The 18,433-nt window shown below is 43.0% G+C and overlaps 1 protein-coding gene across 1 annotated transcript in view; it reads left to right on the top strand.

The window, feature by feature from the left end:
* LOC141096817 (rho GTPase-activating protein 7-like) overlaps positions 1 to 18,433 on the top strand; it is a 315,917-nt gene that overhangs the window by 90,156 nt on the left and 207,328 nt on the right. Inside the window, exon 3 of the mRNA XM_073583663.1 lies at positions 16,936 to 17,073. Within this exon, the coding sequence (XP_073439764.1) occupies positions 16,936 to 17,073 (138 nt within the window). The remainder of the gene's footprint in view (positions 1 to 16,935; positions 17,074 to 18,433) is intronic.

The following is an 18,433-nucleotide window of genomic DNA, read 5'->3' as shown; positions in this document are numbered from 1 at the left end:
AGCAATTATCAAATCTACAAATGTGCAAATAGAACAATATGGTGAAAAAAATTGAAAATTAGTTGGTTTAAAAAAAAAACATATTCTGAGATATAAGACCAAAGGTTTTTCATAATTTCAGCTTAAGAAACCATAAAATGTATAATTATACATTTTGAATTGTTTAGCATTGCTTATATTGTAAATGTTCCATAGTAAATTGTAACCAATATTTAGGTTTCTGACCAGAGGAGATCATTTTGATGGTTCAACCTCAATCTATATACAACAAATCATAGCCTTAAAGGGGCATCTCACAAAGGCAGTCCCTGTCCAAATGTCCTATTAGGGCAAATGGACATCAAAGAGGGACACCTCTTGTGCTTTGGACCCCTTTGCATGAGTGAGAACAAAGAGTTATTTTATACTAAAAGCAACTGTTCTGTTGGACCAGAGCTGGGATGGACACCAGGTAATACTACATTTCCGCTGCAGTGGCTGCCCTGGAAATATCTGGCTGAAAGCAGCCTTATCCATCACAATTAATTATTTGCCACCAGGAGTTTGACCTGAGAAAACCTGCTGAAGACTTTTGGGTCCGCATTCTGAAAGAGGTTGTCTCAGTTTAGAAAACGCCATTAGTTTCACTGTAATGTTATCATTGTAGGACATGCAGAACATATCAATCCATAGAAATAGCCACTAGTGACAGGTGATTGCCTCCAACGTCAGACCCAAATTGGTTTGCCTTATCCTGCACCTAATGTTGAGTGAACAGATTCAAAGTGAAATTCCCTACATACTGCAAGAAAAATTAGGATTCGCCAGGACTCAGTTTTTTTCGGAATTTAATTCACAACATTGCTAAATTCTTTAAAGGGCTGAGATGGGGATAAAAATAAGAAATTATTATATTAAAATATTCTAAGTCACTCCTCCACCTTCTATTCTTCACTCACCTTGTCTTCAGTCTTCTGCTCTAGAAGAGTGGAAGACCGAAGACAAGAAGAGTAGAGTACAGTGTAGGGCTGTGGCAGCCGGAAAGATGAGTAGCAGTCTGAGGACGGGTGGCTATAATCGTTCATTATTGTTTAACCCTTACTCAGCCCTTACATTATTATCCTTTGATGCCTGGAGAGACCTCAGAGCAGAATAAACGGTAATTAGGGCATTTTCAAACCAACCAATTTCACACCGAATCAGATCTACTGGTAAATTCAAGTGACTCTGTCAAAACCAAATTTCAGGAGATTTGCTCCATAAATAATTTAGCACAATTATAATGTCAATGCATTTTCACACTAGAGGATAGTTTTTTATATATGTTATAAGAAAAGATAGGATTTCTTTCTATTTAATGGAGATTGATCAGCTTTACAGTTGTCCGCAGAGGTGTGCATGCCATTGATTCAACCTGTGAAATCGCACAGGACCCCAAGAGGTAAGGGGAACCCGCTTCCACTTCCAACACAGGTGGCATTGTGCATTATGATGAGGTATTGGACTTGCCCAAGGACGCTGTTATGTCTATGTCCGCTCCTGAATACTAGTTATTGTCAATAGCTAGAACCTTACACACAATGGTTTGTTTTACAGATCTTATCATATAAGGACAGTATTACACATCACACTGTACTGTACCCATATAATTCACTGTTTTGTGCTTCTAGATGGGCCAATGAAAAATTATATGAAAGTATGAAAAATACGGCAGAATAGATACCTTTTTTAGCAAGCAATATACTCCCATATTAAGGTTCACTATTTTGTTATATTTAAAAAAAAGTCTTCAACACTTTGCATTTTTTAGTTTCCGTTCTCATTCTTTGCTTGAAAAAACCTAATGTGAACTGAGGAATGGACCATTAGATTCCCTTTCCTGCTTATTACCCCAAAAGGTGATAGTCTCACTTTAAATTATATTATACTTTATTATTTAACGTGGTTGTTCAGGCATGGGGTTCAAATTTGCAGTCCCTCTATGTGACTGCAGACAAGTGAATCCTCACAGCGTGCACAGTGCGTGTTGTCAGGATTCTCCCAGCACCAGAAGTGGGCGATATTAGAACAGAAGTGTGAGATTTACATGATTCAGCCACATTCTGACTAGACATGTCCAGTCTCACTCAATTCACTTGTATTGCGTGAGACCACTCACATCTACACAGCATGTGCCCTCAAGTGCGCATTTCGATTACTTGCAGTCAGACACCTCGCCGCTGCTGATACTGGCACCGGAGAATCCAGACAGCCCGCATTGCACACACTGTGTGGATTCATAAGTCTGATATCTAGTGTTGAGCGATACCATCCAATATCGTGAAATATCGGATCGGATTGGATCGGACCGATACCCAAAAAAATATCGGATATCGCCGATTCCGATACCGGAAACCAATGCAAGTCAATGGGACAGAAATATCGGAATAAAAAAAAACCCTTTCTTTCCTTGTAGGTTAATTCTACATGAAGAAAAACAACTAAAAATAATGTAGAATGTATTGGGGGAGGTGGAGGAGACATTAAAGGCATAGAGGTTTAGCCCAATCAAATGGAATAGCAGGAATAATTATTTTTTTAAAGACGTTCGGAGTTACAAAGATATTGACTATGTTAACCTTTTTTATATTTTGTCAGATATGTATGTTTCACTACTTCCATGCTCTTCACCTTCTTTTTTACTTCTTCCACACTTTCTCCTTAATGATCCGCAGCAGCAGCATCTTTTTCATCAACTTCTCCACCTTATTCATCTTCTTCATCAACTTCTCCACCTTATTCATCTTCTTCTTCTTCTTCTTCTTCACCATCTTCCTATTATTCTTTTTTTTACATTCTTCATATTCTTCTTATTCAACTATTATTCTTCTTCATATTCTTCTTCTTCCTATTCTTCTACTTCATCATATTCTTATTTGTGACAGTCATTCCTATAGTTGTTATCTATAAAAGTTTGAAGATTACACCTTCCGTTCTGCCTGTCACAAAATATTTACAACAGGATTTGTCCGCGTTCAGTTTGGCCTGCAACAGCAGGCATTTTCCAGGGGCACCACGAGGAGGAACGGACTCACCCCCATACACTGCTTATTCTTCTTCTGCTTATAAATTAGATAATATCTTTTGCTCTGATTTTTAGTCTCATGCTTATTGTTCATCTGCTTTTTGTTCTTCTGCTTTTTGTTCTTCTGCTTCTTGGTCTTCTGCTTCTTGGTCTTCTGTCTCTTGTTGTTCTGTATCTTGGTGGTTGTCTTCATGTTCTTTGTCCTCTTGGTCATCTTCTTCAGGGTCATTTTTTTGGTCTTCTTTGGGGTGGTCTTCCGGGTCGTCGTCTTCAGGGTCATCATTTTCGTGGTCGTCTTCTTCTTCGGGGTGGTCTTCAGGGTCGTTGTCTTCAGGGTCGTCGTCAGGAAGATCCAGAGTGATAACCAAAAACCATTTCCGAAAGCTTGAATTTGGAATTGTAGCAGAAGGTGCAAGAAGGCTGAGGAACTGCCGAGAACCAGCTGAGGGTACTGGAACCCGGATGGGTGGCAGAAGGAACAAGAGCCAATGGCACTACCGAGGACCAGCTGACGGTGCTGGAACCCGGAGGGGCAGCAGAAGGAAAGAGAGCCAATGGCACTACCGAGGACCAGCTGACGGTGCTGGAACCTGGTTACTAAGCAGGAGGTACCTGTGCTAGAAAGCACTACCAAGGATCAGCAGACGTTGCTGGAACTCGGATACCGAGAAGGAGGCACCTAAGCCAAAGGCACTGCCGAGAACCAGCTGACAGTGCTGGAACCCGGATGCGTAGCAGAAGCTGCAAGAGCCAATGGAACTAGCGAGGACCAGCTGACGGTGCTGGAACCCGGAGGGGCAGCAGAAGGAACAAGAGCCAATGGCACTACCGAGGTCAAGCTGATGGTGCTGGAACCTGGTTACTAAGCAGGAGGTACCTGTGCTAGAAAGCACTACCAAGGACCAGCAGACGTTGCTGGAACTCAGATACCGAGAAGGAGGCACCGAAGCCAAAGGCACTGCCGAGAACCAGCTGACGGTACTGGAACCCGGATGGGTAGCAGAAGGTACCCATGAAAAACAAAGTTGCAAGGCCGCGAGTCGGCCGCTGTTACCGAAACCCACAGTCCTACAGGGGGTGCTTGTCCTATTGGCACTACGAAGCCAGCCTTTGTTGCCAGATCCCGCAGCTCACATAGGAAGCCCATAAACTGCAGGCACCATAGACTCAGCTAACCCGACCGCAACACGACAGGACAACGTATTGGTGGCAAAGTGACGTTGACACTACCCGGAAACAGCAGGCGTGTTGGAACCAGGCTGGGCAGGAGGGAGTACCTGTGCCAAAGACAATGCCGGGAAACAGCTGGCGGTGCTGGAACCCAGGGAAAATACTACAAACAGAGTGGAGACAGAGGCCTAATTGGAGCAAGTTTAAAATCTGTAGTTGTGTGAGTGTGGACAGAGCAGGAGAAATTGCCGGACACACAGCTTGGGATCAGATGACATTTCAGAACCCCAATAACACTGGAGCAAATGTTGACTGTGCAGATGGCACTTCTGAGCAGCAACTAGCGATGTTGGAGCCCAGGGTCAATCAGGGTGTAGGCTGAGGCCTATTTTCATCAAATTTAATATCTGTTGTAGACTACTACTGATTTTAAACGTGCTCCAATTAGGCCTCTGGCTCCGCTCTTTCTCTAGTATTTACCCTGGCCTCCAACACCTTCAGTTGCTGCTCAGAAGTGCCGTCTGCACAATCAACACTTTTTCCTGTGTTACTGGGGTTCAGTAACGTCAGCTGATCCCCTGATGTGTGTCCGGCAATGTCTCCTGCTCTGTCCATGTGGCACCCCTGAGGCTCAGTCGCCACAGAGGTACTGCACCTTCTCCTAAGGTGTAGTGCCTCACCAACTAGGTAAGTTGGGAACTCCTTTCCACACTCCAACAGCTGCACCCCACACACAGGATAGTTCAGCAAGAGACCACATTGCGGCTCACAGCAGGGGAGCAGCTGGCATTACTGAACCCCACTAACACTGGAGCATGTGTTTTTCTATGTGCAGACGGCACTTCTGAGCAGCAACTGGCAGTGTTGAAGCCCAGGGTCAATCATGGAGTAGGCTGAGGCCTACTTGGAGCAAGTGTAAAATCTGATGTAGTTTGAATGTAGAGGGAGCAGGAGATATTGCCGGACACACAGCAGGGGAGCAGCTGGCGTTACTGAACCCCACTAACACAGGAGCTAGTGTTTTTCTCTGTGCAGATGGCACCTCTGAGCAGCAACTGGCAATGTTGGAGCCCAGGGTCAATCATGGAGTAGGCTGAGGCCTACTTGGAGCAAGTGTAAAATCTGATGTAGTTTGAATGTGGAGGCAGCAGGAGATATTGCCGGACACACAGCAGGGGAGCAGCTGGCGTTACTGAACCCCACTAACACAGGAGCTAGTGTTTTTCTCTGTGCAGATGGCACTTCTGAGCAACAACTGGCAGTGTTGGAGCCCAGGGTCATTCATGGAGTAGCCTGAGGCCTACTTGGAGCAAGTGTAAAATCTGATGTAGTTTAAATGTGGAGAGAGCAGGAGATATTGCCGGACACACAGCAGGGGAGCAGCTGGCGTTACTGAACCCCACTAACACAGGAGCTAGTGTTTTTCTCTGTGCAGACGGCACTTCTGAGCAACAACTGGTAGTGTTGGAGCCCAGGGATTACAGTTCAGGTGGTAGAAACATGAACACAACAGGAGTCCTGGATACTGTTGCCAACCAATTATTTATTCTGGAAGAGGACTGGCAAATTCCGGCGAGATACAGGCCTTGTTCATTTTCAGAAAAGTAAGCCGGTCAACGTTATCGGAGGATAGTAGCGTGCGACGGTCTGTTAGTACACCACCTGCGGCACTAAATGCGCGTTCCGATAATACAGTAGCAGCAGGGCAAGCCAGCACCTCCAACGCATACTGGCTAAGCTCTGGCCATGTATCCAGCTTAGAGACCCAAAACTCAAAGGGGGAAGAGCCGCCTGGGAGTACACTGACAGGGTAAGACATGTAGTCTGTCACCATCTGACAGAAATGTTGCCTCCTGCTGACTGGAGCCGTCTGTGATGGTGTAGACATTTGTGGCGGGCACACAAAACTTTGCCACATTTGGGCCATACTGGTCTTGCCTTGTGCTGAGGCGCTGCCTCGGCTCCCTCTTTGTGCAGAGCTTCCTCTACTGCCTCGACTCACAGAGCTGCTTTGTAAAGCACTAGCAGCACTGCTCTCGGGTGGAATGGAGAACATGATGGAATGCACCAGTGTGTCTTGGTACTCCCGCATTTTACGCTCCTGGTTCAATGGTGTTATGAGGCTTTGTAAGTTGTCCCGGTAGCAAGGATCTAAGAGGGTGTACACCCCATAATCAGCCGTGTTGAGAATGTGGGTGATGCTGCGGTTGTTTCTCAGGCACTGCAGCATGAAATCAACCATGTGCTGCAGACTTCCAGCTGCCCAAGAAACGCTGTCCCCTGCTTGAGACGTCATCTCTGCCTGCTCTGCATCACCCCACCCTCGCTGTACTTACTGACTACTAGAGCATTGTGTACCTCCCTCCTCTGGAGAGATGTCTTCCTCCTCCATTGACTCCTCCTCATCCTCCTCACAAAGTGTCCCCTGCCAAGGCCTTTGTGAGGAACTACATTGCGCAGACTGTCCATAAGCAGATGGCATTTGTGACTCCTCATCCTCCACCTCTCCCAAAACCTCCTCCCTTAGTGCTTGCAGTGTTTTTTGAAGCAGGCAAATAAGGGGGACAGTCATGCTGACTAGTGTATCATCTGCACTCGCCATCCACGTGGAATCATCGAAGGCACGCAAAACGTGGCAGATGTCCTTCATAGAGGCCCACTCAGTGGTGCTGAAGTGTGACCGGTGCACAGTGCGACTTGTTTGTGCCTGTTGCAGCTGGTACTCCATTACTGCTGCCTGCTGCTCATACAAACGGTCCAACATATGTAACGTTGAATTCCACCTGGTGGGTCGGTCACATATGATGCAATGTTCCGGAAGGCAGAATCGGCGCTGCAGAGCTGCAATGCGCGATCTTGCCATGCTGGAACGCCGCAAGTGAGCGCACTCTATGCGGACCTTGTGAAGCAGTGCATCAAGATCCGGATAGTCCCTCAGAAAGCTCTGCATCACAAAGTTGAGCACATATGCCAGACATGGGATGTGAGTGAGGTTGCCTAGGCCCAGAGCTGCCACCAGATTTCGGCCATTGTCACACACTACCAAGCCTGGCTGGAGATTCGCTGGCACAAACCACACGTCGCTCTCCTGCTTGATGGCATTCCAGAGCTCCTGCGCTGTGTGGCTTCGATTCCCCAAAGAAATTAATTTCAGTAAGGCCTGTTGACGTTTGGCCGTGGCTGTGCTCATATCGGTCGTAACAGGCTCCTGCAGCGCTGATTCAGAGGAACTGGAGTATGAAGAGGAGTCAATGTGTACAGACTGGATTCCTGCAATCCTTGGAGTTGGCAGAACACGTACAGCGCCACTCTCAAGATCTGTACCCGGCTCCACAACATTGACCCAATGGGCAGTGAGGGAAAGGTATCGTCCCTGTCCATGGTTACTGGTCCACGCATCGGTGGTCAGGTGGACCTTGCTACTGACGGCGTTTAGTAGCGCATGTTTAATTTTTCCCTCTACATGCTTTTGCAGGGCAGGGACGGCTTGCCTGCTGAAATAAAAGCGGCTGGACACGGTGTATTGTGGGACTGCCAATGTCATGAAGTTACGGAAGGTGTCACTCTCCACCAGCCTGAATTAGAGCATTTCAAGGGCCAGTAGTTTTGCAGTGCCAGCATTCAGAGCCTGTGCTCGGGGATGGTTTGCTGAGTATGGCCGCCTTTTCTCCCATGCCTGTGCTACCGATGGCTGTAGAGTGGCCTGGGAGTGTGAGGATGACAGGGAACGTGGTGCTGTGGGTGGAATGTCACTGGGTCTCTGGACAACAGTGCCAGAGGTTCTTCCATGGCCATCCTGTGAGGAAGCCGAACCAGCTGTGTGTGAGCTGGAGGAAGAGGCTACAACACGAGCTGAAGAGGTGGTAGGTGGTGCTGTAGGTTGGCCTACATCTTCAGTGTGTTTTTGTAACTCCACCACGTGCTTGGCTCGCACATGTTTCTACATATTTGTGGTATTCAGGTTGCTGACATTTTTCCCTCTTTTGACTTTCTGATTACACAGCTTGCATTTGACAAAGCAAATGTCATCTACAACTGTGTCAAAAAAGGACCACGCGCTGCAAGTCCTGGGAGCGCCTGTTTTGGGTTTTGGAAGAGGAATGCTCCTAACGGGTGCCGAAGTGGAGTCTACAGGCAACCAAGTCTGCCCCCTCCCCTCTCCCTCCTGTTTTGGCCATTCGGGGAATCTATTCCTCAGAGCTGCTCCCATCACCTTCCTGTTCCTCACGCCATGATGGGCCAAGGACCTCATCATGTACACTCCCCTCTTCAAACACCTGCTTCTCCTGGGTAGTCTCGCCAGCACAGTACGCACCAGAAAATGGCACCTGAGTCTCATCATCTGATGCGTACTGAGATGTGCTGACCATAGGCACTGGCCCACCCGCCTCTTCAGATTCAGAGGGACAAAGCAGTTGTGCATCACTGCATACTCCCTCTTCTTCACATTCTAGAATGCTGCTTGGCTGGCCCCCTGTTTCCAAGCCAAGAGATTCAGAGAACAGAAGTAGAGATGGCTCCTGTCCAGGGCTCTCTGACTTCCTGGGCAATTTGGCAGGTGGTGAAGAGACAGATGGTTGCTCTTCAGTGCTCTGTCCTGAGAGGATGTGGAAGTAATTGAAGTCGATTTTGTTAGCTGCCATCCATCCGACAATGGCTTCAATTTGTTCGTCCCGCAGCAGTGGGGTACGGCGAGGTCCTACAAAGCTGCGCATAAAGGACTGTCGCCTGGTAAAACTGGGGGATGCTGAGTCACTGGTGCCCACAGCAGGCACAGAATCCCCACGTCCTCTCCCTGCTGAAACTCCACACACACGACCACGTGCCTTACTCCATGCCTCCTTCATCTTGGTAGACTGATAAAGATAGGCAGAAAAGTGCAAAGGGGGGACTTAGTGTGCTTATTCCTGAACAGCTGCTAACAGGTTTAAGAAACACTAATTTTATAAAGTGTGTGGACTACACTTTAATATAAGCTAATGTGGCCTACACATCTGTCAAGTGGAGTGTTTGGTGAACTATATTTACATGTTTTTTTTCAAAAAAACAAAAAGGATGTGACCAAAGATGTGAAAGCGATAGTATCACAATCTTTTTGGAGCTATTACAATGCAGGAAGGTAACCTACAATGCAATAGATGAGGCTCCAAAAAAATAGCCTAATACTAATCTGGCTGCGGCTGCAGGGCACAAGCCAGCAAAAAGGCATCTCTATCTACTCCTGTATAGTGTTTGCAACCAACCAATGTAGATGGATACGGATGGAAGCACACTAATAGGAGAAAAAAATCAGGAAAAATGAGCTGCAATAAAACAAAAAAAGGACTATGTATGAGGCAGTGATGCACGATGAGCGGACTACAACCAGAGGTGGCTGCAGAACACACTACAACGTGAGCTGCACTCACACTCAGAGACCTCACAGACAGCAGTGAACAGTGCAGAGAACTGGGCACTAGCACTGAAAGGCTGCAGAAAGGCTCCGCTGTCTACTCCTATAGTGTTTGCAACCAATGTAGATGGATACGGATGGATGCACACTAATAGGAGAATTAATGAAAAATGAGCAGCAATAAAACAAAAATAAATATGTATGAGGCAGTGACGGACGCTGAGCGGCCTACAACCAGAAGTGGCTGCAGGACACACTACAGCATGAGCTGCACTCACACAGACCTTGCAGACAGCTGTGAACAGCACTGCAAGGCAAAAGAGAGCTACAGTGATTGATAATGTAGCCTTGGTAAAGCACAATATTATATAGCAAATCGCTATCCCTAACGGTCCCTCAGAGTCTTGAACAGCAGCCTGTCCCTAACTGAATTCACAGCAGAGTGAACCCTAAATGGCGGCGGCGGCTTTTATAGTGCATCATGACATCATTTCAGCAGCCAATCACAGCCATGCCATTAGTTAACATGCCTACATGCCTAACAGGATATGCCCACACATCTGAGGATTCCTCATTGGCTGAATCAAATCAAACTGGCTCATAGCATTATGGAAACTTCCGATTCCGGTATTCGATATGCAAAAAGTATCGGAACTCAGTATCGGAATTCTGATACCGCGAATATCAGCCAATACCCGATATTTGCAGTATCGGAATGCTCAACACTACTGATGTCACATAGAGTTAGTGCAGATGTCAACCCCAAGCCTGGACAACACCTTTAATTTGTAGCCTCCAACTTTAGTCACTTAAGGATTCAGTACATTTTCATTTTACACTTTCATTTTTGCCTCCCTTTCTAAGAGCCATAACGTTTGAAATTTTTCATTGACATATTCTACATAAGGGCTAATTTTTTGCAGGATGAGTTGTAAGTGTGAATAACACCAAAACTTTAACCATATAATTTACTGAAACATATAATGAAAATTCAAACTAAGGTGAAAAGGTGAAAAACCATGATTCCAGCATAGTTTTTTTAGGTTTAATTTAATTTGTAGCGTTACTTGTGTGGTACAAATTGGCAGTATGAGTATGATGCCTTGGGTTAGTATTGTTATTCTGATACCAAATTCATAGAGTTTGATTTAATATTTTAGTAAAATCCTATGTAGAAATGTAAAATGCTTACATGCTCTTTATTGGATCACAAAATAGTAAAAAACATCAAACTAGACATGCAAAAGTCAGACAAATAAAATACTAAATGTAGGTGATAATGACAGGTGTTTCGCATCAAGCTTTATCAGGGGCTTTTATATTTTAGTGGTTTAAAAAATTATGGACTCTGTCAAAACAAACAATTTGTTTGTGTCACCGCTTTCCAAGACTGGTAATTATTTTGTTTTTCCATCAATGGAATTGTATGAAGGCTTGTTTTTTGTGTGATGATTTGTAGTTTCTGTGGTACAACTTTGTGTTGCATACAGTGATTTGGTCACTGTGTATTGCATCTTTTTAGGTTGTGAGAATTGAAAAAAGGCAACTTTGCTGTTTTGCATTCTCCTTTCTTTTTATGGCAATTACTTTATGGATTATATAATGTTATATTTTGATAGATGGGACTCTGTGATATATGCTAGTTTTTATATATTTTTTTCCCCCACAGTTTGATTCCCTTAGTGTTCCCACACACAGTATGATGCACCTAGTGTTCCACAAAAACGATGTTATGTCTAATGCAGTGGCATGTAAAAGTTTGCTCTCCACTGGTGATCAGATAAGCAAGTTTAAGATTAAATGATCTCTAAAAGTGTTAAAGTTAAAGATGACACATTTACTTTGCATTTTAGGTCAACAAAATGTGTATATTGCAATTTTTTACATTTCAAAAATTCCAAAAAGGAAGATGGGCTGATGCTAAAGTTTAGACACTGTAGGATATTTGTGTGTGCAGATAACTTTGACCAAGGTTTGAGGTCTTAGTTAGCCTGTTAGGGTTATGGCTTCTTCAATATCATCATTAGGAAAGGCCAGGTGATGCAAATTTCCCAGCTTAATAACAATCCAGCCTCCTCTAACCTTGTACCAATAAAAGTTCAGCCATCGGTTCTTCTAAGCAGCTGCCTGTCATTTTGAAAATGGTGGAGGCCCACAAAGCAGGAGAAGGCTGTAAGTGTTTTCAAGTTGCCCTTTCCTGAATTTGAAGTGTAATTAAGAAATTGCAGTTAACAGGAACAGTGGAGGTCATGATGAGGCCTGGAAGATTGAGCAAAATTTCAGTGAGACCTGCTCATAGGATTGCTAGAGAGGCAAATCAGAACCCTTGCTTGACTGCAAAAGACCTTCGAAAGATCTAGCAGACTTTGAAGTTGCGGTACATCGTTCAGATTACCTGCACAAATATGGCCTTCATGTAAGAGTCATTAGAAGAAAACCTCTACTGTGTCCTCACCATAAAATTAAATGTCAGAAGTATGCAAAAGAACATCTAAACAAACCTAATGCATTTTGGAAATATGCTCTTTGGAACAATGAGGTTAAAATAGAACTCTTTGGTCACAATGATGAGTTATCTATGGAGAAAGAGGGGAACAAAATTCCAGAAAAAGAACATCTCTTCAACCATTAAGCATGGGATGGATCAATCATGCTTTGGGGTTGTGTTGTAGCCAATGGCACGGGGAACATTTCACGGGTAGAGGGACAAATAGATTTAATGTAATTTCAACAAATTATTGATGCAAACATAACACCATCAGTAAAAAAGATAAGGTTGAAAAGAAGATGGCTTCTACAAACGGATAATGATACTAAATGCACGTCAAAATTCACAATAGACAACCTCAACAAGTGTCAGCTGAAGGTTGCTTAACTGATGACAATAACATTATTTTTGACAAGGAGTGCTCAAACTTTTAGATGCCACTATAGTGTCCATAAAAACATTATATGATGCCCCCAATATCCCCCCCACACAGTATGATGTCACCACAACTACTCAAAGTACATTTTTCCACAGCCTCCCCACATTAAAATGCCCATAAAAAGTATGATGCCTTCCAAATTATACTTCCCTTCCCTAGGCCCTACACAGTGTGATGCCACAACAACCAATCACACACAATATCATGCCCCCAACAGTTCACCCACATACAGTATAATACCTGCACCCAAGCATTCCCACTTGCCTGAGTGTTCTGCTTCTCTGTTGAATAGTCCCTGTCGCCAGTTACCTGACCTGAAAATGTCATGGGACTTGAAGTAATTGCAGACTTCAGACTTCATTCAGAATGGACGGTGCAGCAGTGATATGTCGGCTCCTTGCTCCAACCATCATTTTCACTTTTATCTGTAACACAGACACCCCTATAGTCGACACATACGGCCAATCCACCTGGACAGTGGGACAGAAACCCAAATTGGGAGCTGTATCGCTGGATGTGGTATGGTTGGCAGGTATGAAGATATTATGAAGACATTCATGAGATGCCTTTAATTTCTCCAGTGTAATAATAATACACATAATATTAATTAACATTGCAGATTTCTAAACAGACTATGAAAAGTGGCCAATTATTTTATTTTATGTTCATGTTTTTTAGAGAACCAAGAGCATTTCCTGCAGATGAACAATCCCATCCTTGTTATTCCTCTATATGTAAAACTTTCACACAGCCATAAATGTCTCCGGAATGACATCAGTGCACATCCATAATCTCTTACAGATGTTTGCAGCTTGTAAACACTTTGCAGGTTAATAAAAGATTACAGGAAATATTAATCACTGTTTTCTGAAAAGCAAATTGTGATCTCACAGAATTACAAAAGCAAAACTGCCCAAATAAATGCATGAAATGAGGTCTAACACTAGAACTACCAAAGGGGTCATTTTGACCCTTTTGCTATTTCTTTTTCCTATAATTTCTAAAATTTTAACAAATGAGTTCTGACTTTTTGTGACTTTTATTTATTCATGGTAGTGTATATTTTAGGACACAAAAATGAATTGTAACTTTTTCAGGGGCCTGGATTTTACAAATCATACCTATAAGTACTGAAGGGGTCAATTTGACCCCATTCATAAAGTAGTAGTAGACAAGTCACCTAATATTACAGAGTACAGAAAATCACAGTGTTTCTCCCTAGTTGTAGATTGAAATTGTATCTTTGCATATCAGGGCTGATTCAGCATTTTGTTTTGTCTAAACTTGTCTGAACATGTTTGATCCATGTCTCTTGTAGCGATTTCTGTCTGCACTTCAGTAGCAAACATTACAGTTGAAGCTACAACTCTGCATATTTGTACAGTGTCGTTTTATTACTTATGCTTCCCTTTTCGCGACGTATATTTGAAGCATGAGTAAGTAGAGGGGTCTGACAAGTGATGAAATGTCTTCAGAATTTATCTGAAAATGAGTCAGAAGAAGTGGCCCATCATCCGCAATGTCTGAACCACAAACAAAAGGACAAGAAATCCGCAAGCGTCAAAAATGTGGAGTTGGAAGATGCAACGAAAACAAAATAACTAAAACTTGCGCAAGCTGTAACAAACCAGTTTGTAGAAAATGCACTGGGAAAGTGGAAGAAAGTACTGTTTGTGGTAACTGTTGGACACCGCATGCTATGACCATGTAAAAGGAAAATGCGTGCTGTACTTGATCTTAACACTGCTCCTACTAAGTTAAAATAAATGTTCTTTAATTTGTTGGCAACAAAAAAGTTAGTTTTACTCCAGAGTTAGTACTTTTGAATGGGGGTCAAAATGACCCCTAATGGTAGTTATAGGTATTATGAAACATGCGGTAGTTCTAGTGCTAAGACATCATCTGCAAACTGTTTTTGTTGAACTTTGCCATTACAATGTTACTGTCTTCACAAAATAAGCATTATTTATGTATCACTGATACATTCTGAAGTTGTCACGGGAATAACGCATCAGAGAGGGGTCAGAAGATCACAGTGTCTGGCTACACGTTCAGCTGCACTGGTTGGATCTGCTTTGCCTTCCAGTTAGCTGTACAGATTTCCCTTGCTCTGTTGTTGCAAGAGTTAAACAGTTCTGTTGTCTCCTAGAGCTCTCCATCCTGAGTTCATAGAATCATAGAATCATAGAATCGTAGAGTTGGAAGGGACCTCCTGGGCCATCTGGTCCAACCCCCTGCTCAAAGCAGGATTCGCTAAATCATCCCAGTCAGATGTCTGTCCAGCCTCTGTTTGAAGACTTCCATTGAAGGAGAACTCACCACTTCTCGTGGCAGCCTGTTCCACTCATTGATCACTCTAACTGTCAAAAAGTTTTTTCTAATATCTAATCTGTGTCTCTTCCCATTCAGTTTCATCCCATTGCTTCTAGTCTTTCCTTGTGCAAATGAGAATAAAGTTGATCCTTCTACAATGTGACAGCCCTTTAGATATTTGTAGACAGCTATTAAGTCTCCTCTCAGTCTTCTCTTTTGCAAACTAAACATTCCAAAATCCTGCAACCTTTCCTCATAAGACAGGGTTTGCAGACCGGTCACCATTCTGGTCGCTCTTTTCTGAACTTGCTCCAGTTTGTTGATGTCTTTTTTAAAATGTGGTGCCCAAAACTGGACACAATATTCCAGATGAGGTCTGACCAAAGAGGAGTAGAGGGAAATAATGACTTCACGTGATCTAGACTGTATGCTTCTGTTAATACATCCTAGAATTGCATTTGCCTTTTTTGCTGCTGCATCACACTGTTGACTCATATTCAGTCTGTGATCTATTAGTATACCCAAGTCTTGAGTTATCTCAGCTGCTCTGATTTCTCCACTCCTCTCTGGTATAAATGCTCACCTCTTAGCTTGAGTAGTTGGCAGTGATAGCTTGCCATAACCTGATTTGGTGCTGGAGGTGTGAGCCATGTGAGGAGAGGTCATCTAGGAGTCTTCATTAGCAATATCTGCTTTGAAGTTTATTTCAGTGACTTTCTTTACCTTCTCTACTATTTGGTTTGTCCTACCTTTTCCTCCAACCTTCCCGTTTCTGTAGTATGGGAGCATGTTGAGTGATTTCTGTTTCTTTTATGCTTGTCTGTTTCCCTTTATGTCTTTGTGGTAGAGAAGGACTAGTGTTCCTGCTGCCCTACACTCTAATCAGGTTTGTTCTCTAGGTAAGAAAAGGACAGAAAAGTAATCACCGCACAGGGTGAAATAGCTCCTCTAGAAACACCATATAGCCTAGGGTTGCGCAGGACAAGTGTCAGGGCTGCCCCCATTTAATACTTCCGTAGTGGCAGAGCTCATCTTACCTTCCATCTCGCCGTGTGCTATCTTGCTTCTAGCAGAAATGCGACAGAAGTAAAAATAATGTAACCAATCACAGAAGTATTTTATCCACATGGTCTCATAGCCTAACCTTTAATGCAAGTATTTACAGAGACAGTTTATACACATTTTTTATAGGATAGTCAGTTTCATTGTCAACTGATGAATTCTTTCTGCTGACACTAGGGGGAGCTCATTGCATGTGGATTGATTACACTTCAGTAGGAGTATAAATCCTTGTGCAGTGAGCTCCCCCTAGTGGCAGCTGCAGTCAGAAAGAAATGGTAATCGTTGGCTGTATAAAAAAAATGAGATCTGGTACTTTGAGTCAGAAAAAAATCCAAAAAAATTGATGCTTGAAAATGTAATATGATTAATTCATAAGTGCATTTTGTGCCCTAAACCTCCCCCATTCAACCCTGCACCATGACAAACACCAAAGATTAATAGGTGATAGGAGTTACAATGCAAATCTTCTGGAAATTCCATAAGTCCCCACCCTGCTTCAAATTATGCATTTTCCTACATGTACATACTGTAAGGTGTATATTATTTATTTTATGTTCCCCTGGTTTTCCTTTTTATGGTATAAAATGCTCTGGCGTGCCGGGTGCTGACGCTGGACCTGAGTCAATCAGATGCTGCTGATGTCCATCATGTGATAGATTCAACTCTCATAGGAGCAGAACACCATAAAATAGTAGGATCTGTCACATGACGGACAATGAAAGCCCTTGACAGATCCCATTGACTATGATGGGATCCATAAGGTTTCTGGCACTGTGTGAGGATTTCAAATAATACATTTTAATTAGTGATAGGAAATAGATAACAGTAATTTATAAGGAGACCCATAATGTAACAAGATGATATTGCAATCACTGTCTAGTATTAACAAACATTGCATGCTGAATCTTCATTGTCAAAAGCTTACATCAAAGAAGCATCAATCAAAATAAAACATATAAGGAGCAAATAAACTAAAAATAAACTTTATTTCTGTCTTAATAGATTGATGAATCTTATTTTTTGTCCAGGTTACAAGGTCTGGTTCTGACAGTGCACAAGATATATCTCCACTGTGTCTTCCTCATGTAAATATCTCTCACGTGCTGAAGGTAGACTATGCAACATCAGCTCAGGTGCCCAACTGTGGAGCAAAACCAAAGACATCGGTAAGCACAAAGATTTATTTTTAATACTTTGGTACCTAACAGAATGTTGGTCTATTCTGGGAATGACTGTCATTATGTTTTAATGGTGGTGGTGAAAATGTATGAGATGTCAACATCATCAGTTCTCCAATTTTATGATCATAATCTAGATCTGAACCAACGGCAATAACCCAAAATTATACACCAAATTATGTAACTAATACTTTTTTACATATTGGTCTATAATTTGTTTGTAATATTACAAAGCATTCAAACTCATTGAGGGTTTAGATGAAATTAAAAAAATTGCTTTTTTTCTCCAGAAAGAGACCACCTTGTCCATAGACTGTGACTGGTATATACAGGTGCATCTCACAAAATTAGAATATCAAAAAGTTAATTTATTTCAGTTCTTCAATGCAAAAAGTGAAACACATATATTAGATAGAGTTATTACAAACAGACTGATGTATTTCAAGGGTTTATTTCTGCTAATGTTGATGATTATGGCTTACAGCCAATGAAAACCCAAAAGTCATTATCTCAGTAAATTAGAATACTTTATAACACCAGCTAGAAAAAATTATTTTAAAATCCAAAATGTTGGCCTACTGAAATGTATGTTCAGTAAATGCACTCAATACTTGGCCGGGGATCCTTTGGCATCAATTACTGCATCAATGCGGCGTGGCATGGAGGCGATCAGCCTGTGGAACTCCTGAGGTTTTATGGAAGCCCATGTTGCTTTTATAGCAGCCTTCAGCTCATCTGCATTGTTGGGTCTATTGTCCCTCATCTTCCTCTTGACAATACCCCATAGATTCTCTATGGGGTGAAGGTCAGGCGAGTTTGCTGGCCAATCAAGCACAGTGATACTGTTGTTCGTAAACCAGGTATTGGTACTTTTGGCAGTGTGGACAGGTGCCAAGTCATGCTAGAGCATGAAATTTTCATCTCCAAAAAGCTTGTCGGCAGATGGAAGCATGGAGTGCTCTAGAATTTTCTGGTAGACAGCTGCGCTGACTTTGGTCTTGATAAAACACAATGTACCTACACCAGCAGATGACATAGCTCCCCAAACCATCACTGATTGTGAAAATTTTCTAACCGAGCCTTCTCCGCTTCAGACATACAATCAGTTTGTATGAACAAATGTAGGGTCTTTCCAGCAGGTGAATGGTACCGTTGATGAGTGTGACTTAACAACTCAGCGGCATCCAACACCTCTCATGCTAGGTTCTGGCCTTTTCAATCTCTCAGCAGCATTCCTGGAAGAAATCTCTTTACATCTGGACAGGTTCTAGTCACAGACACCCTCAGCTCCTCTATACTGCTTCTCTGGTCTCTCAGAAGGATGCTTCCACGAAAGGATGACTTTGGA

This window comes from Dendrobates tinctorius, unplaced genomic scaffold (assembly GCF_039654945.1).
Source record: "Dendrobates tinctorius isolate UK_male_01 unplaced genomic scaffold, ASM3965494v1 ptg000079l, whole genome shotgun sequence".
NCBI classification, from domain to species: Eukaryota; Metazoa; Chordata; class Amphibia; order Anura; family Dendrobatidae; genus Dendrobates; species Dendrobates tinctorius.
This window is presented reverse-complemented; position numbering and strand designations above follow the sequence as displayed.